At 46.6% G+C, this 6128-nt stretch overlaps 1 protein-coding gene across 1 annotated transcript; it reads left to right on the top strand.

The window, feature by feature from the left end:
• Positions 1–1330: 1330 nt before the first annotated feature.
• Positions 1331–3735, top strand: LOC116637627 (gamma-crystallin F-like). Its single transcript, XM_032413212.1, has 3 exons — positions 1331–1339; positions 1431–1673; positions 3463–3735. Exons 1-3 carry the CDS (start codon positions 1331–1333, stop codon positions 3733–3735), a joined length of 525 nt encoding a protein of 174 aa, XP_032269103.1.
• Positions 3736–6128: the final 2393 nt, after the last annotated feature.

Raw genomic sequence — 6128 nt, 5'->3', positions numbered from 1 at the left:
CCTACACACCATCCTGTTCATGCAGTGGGGTAGCCAATGGTGAGAAGGTTAGGCATGTGGCTAGCACTTTTAGACCAGGACTTTTCAATGAGGGAGGGTGGGGTTGTCCCCCACAGGGATGTTTGGCAATATCTGAAGACATTTTCAGTTGTCATAACGTGGGGAAGGAGGGAGGGGAGTGCTCCTGGCATCCAGTGGGTAACACACAGGGATGTTGCTAAATATCCTACCTACAATGTACAGGACAGCTACCCACAGCAGAGAGCGTTTTGGTCTAAAATGTCAAATAGTGCTGAGGTTGGAAAGCCTGCTTTAAAGAGAATAGGGCACCAGGAGCTGCTGGGGGAGGGTGGGTTGATCTTGCTGGAGAGGAAAGAAGACTCCAGCCTCTGGAGTCAGAGCCTTAACAGCCAAGCAAGCAGGGCTTGCCCAGGGAGGGGAAAGGTAGAGAAGGCAGAGGCTTCATAAGATTGTAGGGTTTAAAATTTTGTTACATTTGCACGTTAACTAGCAGCTAGATCCAAACAAATAAGCTTAGCACTTAACAAAATTATTAGTTAAGTAGAAAGTTACCCTGTGGGTGGCAACCACCAGTGAGTCACCTCATGAATTTCAAAAGTGGGTCTCCACGCCTGTGCAGTGAGAGGCACCCCAGCTGAGGCCCTGGAGAGGACCCTGGTCCAGCCCAGTCTCCAGGGAGCAGAGTGGAAGCCGGTGCCTAAACCCGGCTTCCTCAAGGGCCAATGCCCCATCACCCTTCCTCAAGTGTTAACAATATCTGCTGTACCCACTTGTCAGCCCGTAGGGTCATGGAGAGGTTCTTCCTCTTACAGAGAAATCCCATCTTACTTTAAACGTACTATGGAGAAGGCAGGTTCTTCCCCATGCTCCAGATTCTCACACCAAGAAAATGCTCTCAAATGGAAACGTCTTATGCTGGGGTCCATTCTGACCTCAGACTCAGTCATTACCTGGCTCTAGATCGTCTTGAAGTTTAAAAAGATAACTAAAATATTTCATTGCAATTATTAACTCAGTTAAGGGCTTTTGCTCAGTTCCAAATTCCTAAATAGGCTTCATTTAAAGGCCCCAGAGGCACCAAGTGACAGTTTTAACGCGGGTCATCAATTCGAAAACACTGGCGAGTCTAAGAAAAAACATACAATAAGTCCCCCACCCCACCCCCGCAGTCATTATGTAGAAAAAGAGAGAGAAAATCCCCTCCTCACCCCGCGGGCCCCTTTTGTGTTGTTCCTGCCAACGCAGCAACCCTCCTGCTATATAGTCGCGCGCGCCAGGGCGGCCCATCACTGACCTCCATCCACCAGCCATGGGGAAGGTGAGCCCAGCGCAGCCGCAGGCCGGGAGGGGGCCCCGCACGCCGGGGCTGGGGGCCAGGCCTCTGAGCCTTTCCCTCCCTTGCCTTGCAGATCACTTTCTACGAGGACCGCGGCTTCCAGGGCCGCTGCTACGAGTGCAGCAGTGACCACCCGAACCTGCAGCCCTACTTCAGCCGCTGCAACTCCATCCGCGTGGACAGCGGCTGCTGGATGCTGTATGAGCAGCCCAACTATGCGGGCAGCCAGTACTTCCTGCGGCGTGGGGAATACCCCGACTACCAGCAGTGGCTGGGCCTCAGCGACTCGGTCCGCTCCTGCCGCCTCATCCCCCACGTGAGTCTGGCTCCCCGGCTCCTGCTGGGCCCTCCCGCCACCCCCGCGCTCCAGATGTGGCATTCAGACTACGGGGTGGCCGCCTTCTGCTGCAGGCTCTAACTATGTTCTCCTTTCCTTTGTGAATATCTCTAGGGTTTTCTAACACTGAAAATGTGGTGCAATGCTTTTAATTTAAAAGTTTATTTTGCTTTGCTAAAATTCAACTCACCTCTACCGGGGAAAAGAAATGCAGTAATTCCCGGGGTCCATGGCCCAGGTGAGGAAGGAGCAGCGTGTTGATACCGGTTCATCAGGTGGCCTGGGGCTAGTTCCTTGGGCTGTTTCTCTCTCTCCTCATCTGTAAAATGGGCAATAAAAGTAGCTAATTCATAGGGTTGGAATAAAGATGAAAGGAGGGTACCTAGCACAAGGCGAGCTACCACTTCCCCTGAATATTAACTATTATGATGATGAACATCAAGTTCCGGTTTTTGTTCAGTCAGAACAAGTAACCAGCAAGGTGATTCTGGCAGCTTCTGCAGAACCACTGTTCCCCAAATCAAGCCCCAGCAGCCTGAAATCCCACAGTTGGGGATTCTCTAATCTATGACACAGTCCCCTGGAAAATGTACCACTTCTGCGAAGTGTGAAACCCCCTCAGGGGGTGTAATGCCTTGATGGACCCAGACGAGCACGAGGAGCCTGAGAATTCGGGCTTCTCCTTCCCCGTCCGGACTTTTCTAATTACAGACTTAAAGCTCCAGTCATTAGCTTCTCGTAAAAGAAGAAAAGGCTAGAATGGTTGCTCCACGTGCTCCGGGCTGCTGTGAAGGCCAAATTAAATGATGTACATGTGGGTCCTTTCCCAACCGTGGGAGATACCTTATTAGCAGTCTTTCATACTGCAGGACGACTGCTTGTGAGAACTTCTAAAGAGCGCTCAGTGGTGGGAGCAGGAAGACATTGAGACACTGGGCACCCTCTGGGAAGGCAGATCAAAGAAGAGCAAGCGCTCAAGGAAAGACAGGCAGGATTTGCTCAGGACAAACAGCCTAACTTTCCATTTTTCTAAAGGTTGTATACTCCCTTGGTCCTGCGCAGGCCTCCTTCATGATCTTGAGCTTCCCTTTTTATTAATGACCTAAAACTGTTTTGCGCATACGTTAGAGCTGAGAACAGAGACCTCATCTCTGTGATGGCTCTTGCTTTCCAGGATGTTAGAGTAGCAGGGCTTAAAGCAGAAGAGACTAAGGAACCACCCCAGAGCCTCTGTGCCTCGCTTTCCGGAAAGCAATCTGACTTCCTTTCTCCCTCGCCTCTTCTAACGCTCTCAAGATTCAAAATAACGCCTTTTGCTAGCGATATGTTTGTCTTTTTATTTTAATATGTAATTATTTTTATATCATCCAAGGAGAACCCCGGACCACCAAAAGTCCATGAAGGATAGAGCAAAACAATTGTATGCAAATTGTTACTTAAGAATGGTAGTAAATGGATCCAGTGTGTATGCTGCATAAGGTTGTGCCCTCCCAAAAAACCCTAGGGAGCACCATTCACATATTCATCCATATCATGGTCTATGTGAATGGTGGTTTTGGTTTTTTTTTTTTTTTTTTTTTTTGAGTTTTGCAGTATACAACCTATCCAACTGTACACAGCAGCCCTGGTATTGGTAGTCTCCTTTAATTTGGTCACTTTTGATAAAGAAAAGATGAAGAGATGTCCAATCCCCCTGTGGGGTGTGTGGCTGGTTGCGAAGGGCTAGGTTTTCTGACTTTTCCTCATCTGCTGATTGCCAAACCCACAGACCAGCTCGCACAGGATCAGGATCTATGAGCTAGAGGACTACAGAGGCCAGATGGTAGAGATCACGGAGGACTGCTCCTCGCTTCATGACCGCTTCCACTTCACTGAGATCCACTCCTTCCACGTGCTGGAGGGCAGCTGGATCCTCTACGAGCTGCCCAACTACCGGGGGCGGCAGTACCTGCTGAGACCGGGGGACTACCGGCGCTACCACGACTGGGGGGCCACGAGTGCCCGAGTGGGCTCATTGAGAAGAGCCATGGATTACTACTGAAATATTTTTACTCTACCCTATTCTCCATTTGGGAGCTAATAAAGTATTTCCTGTGTGTTTGATGCAATTACGTGGTCCTGTTTTCCTTTTAGGCTCAGCAGAAAGCAAGCTGGGAATGATGTGGGTTTGCTTACACATATCGGTGGAAAGGGTGGTATGGGGTAGCAGTTAAGAGCACAGCCTCTGGAGCCTGAATGCCTGGTCCAAATCCTTACCAGCGATAGGTGATGGGGCAAGTTCCTTAGCATTTCTGTGCCTCAGTTTCCCAACTTGTAAAACTCGGGGTTATAATACGCCCTTCATCTCATAAGGTTGTGATGTGGATTACATGAGTTTTTATTTTAAAGTCACTGACATAGTTTAGCTTTGCCTACAGTGGTTTCTAGGAAGCTGTTCTGTAAGCGTGCTGGAGAAACATCTGGTCACCTTCTTGGTACTCTTTCTTAGCAGACGTCCCTTTTGGAGACTGCATTAAGTGGGACAGCTAAGTGAAGTTGCCTCTGAGGGAGATAGATAAGTTTGTTAAGATAACTGTGTCTGACATGCCTTAGGTCTAAAAATATGTGACTGGCTAATAGATTTATTATTTATGTATCCAGAGCATTAATATAAGAACCATGTGTCACCTTAGTAAACAGCCCAAAGGACTCTTCCAAACATTTTTCTACTTACAGAAGGTACAGAGCACTCAGGTAGTGTGTGCACTGATAAGAATGAGCACAGAGTGACAAAAATAAAGGCAGGTGGTACATGATCAGGAAAATAAAACGCAATCACTCAAAGTTCATAAAACTGTCATTGGCCAGGCTGATGTTATCTCCTAACTTGGATCAATCTTTTTACATCTAGTTCATGAATCAGCTTTTGATAATAATCATGGAAATAAAAAAGAAAAAAAAAAGAAACGAGGACTATTTGTCTAATTGAGTGCAAAATTTCTTTGCAGGCAGATGAAGTTCCTCAAATGAAATCTACATAGGTATTCTATTACACCACAAGATTTTAAGTGAAAATACTAGGCTTCTCAATTTCAACTATTTATGAGAAAATCAGTTTTCTTCCCAGCTTAGGGGTTTGCCTTATGGTGAAAATGGCAACATCTTACTGAAATAGGGTCTTGGGCAGCTGAACAGCCACAATTATGAAAGAACCACTGCAAGCGATTTTCTATTTGAAAAAAAAAAAGAAAGAGAATATGTTCAGCTAGGAAATATGTTGTTTCCCAAACCTCAAACATTAGAGGAATAATGTAGTCAGATTATTTATGTCTAACATTTTATTTCCCGTAACACCCATGCATGCTCCAAGGTATATGGAGAAGCTCTAAGGACATTTAGGTCCGTGCTGACCAAGACAGCAGTCACTGGGGCACAAGATCACGGAACACTTGAAACGAGGCTCGTCCAAAACAAAGCTGTGTCCTAAGTGTAAAATACACACCAGATGTCAAAGACTTAGTGTAAAAAGTAGAATTCGAAAGATCTCATCATTTTTCATGTGCATTCAATGCTGAAATGATAATAGCTTGATCTATTATTAATTTTATCTGTTTCTTTTAACCGTTTTAATGTGGCTACTAGAAAATTTAAGATTACATTTGTGCTTCTCATTGCCTGTCTATTGAGCAGACACCGAGGCTGGAAAGATGAGCTGTAATTTGTATTCAGATACAGCTCGTGGGGCACCTGGGTGGCTCAGTTGGTTAAGTATCTGCCTTCCACTGAGATCATGATCCCAGGGTCCTGGGATGGAGCCCCACATCGGAGCAGGAAGCCCGCTTCTCCCTCTCCCATTCCCCCTGCTTGTGTTCCCTCTCTCGCTGTGTCTCTCTCTGTCAAAAAAATAAATAAAATCTTAAAACCAAAACCAAAACAAAAACAGATACAGCTCAGCCTGAAACTGAGTGATAGAAAACCTGAAAATGAACAGACGGCAGAGAACACGTTTAAGTTTTATATAGTCATCAAACGTCCATTCTCTCATGGGGAGACACTCAATGAAGTTATCACTGTCACCTCTCACGGACTGAGGCAGTGGGGGAATGGGTCCCAGCCTCATCTCATCACATGGCTCTTCCACTAACTACACTGAGTTGAAGTTCTGACAACAAATACGAATGATCCTCCATTCTACAGGCCAAGTTCCCTCTCTACTCCCTCTCCCTGTTCGGTGACCAGCCCTTCAATTGTAGCAGTTTCATTCTGGAAGCCGACACGTTTGCCTCCCCCACTAGATTCTAAACTTGTAGAGCTAGGGAGAATGTCTCAAACACATCGGTATCTCCTGAAGGATCTAGCAGAGTGTGCCTGGCTCAGAGCAGGCCCAGTGATGCTGAGCGAATACATTCATAAAAGGAGAAAGTATATGTGACCCAGTAGTTTCTGCAGATAGGA

The sequence above is a fragment of the Phoca vitulina genome, unplaced genomic scaffold (assembly GCF_004348235.1).
Source record: "Phoca vitulina isolate PV1807 unplaced genomic scaffold, GSC_HSeal_1.0 scaffold1, whole genome shotgun sequence".
Classification (NCBI taxonomy): domain Eukaryota; kingdom Metazoa; phylum Chordata; class Mammalia; order Carnivora; family Phocidae; genus Phoca; species Phoca vitulina.
This window is presented reverse-complemented; position numbering and strand designations above follow the sequence as displayed.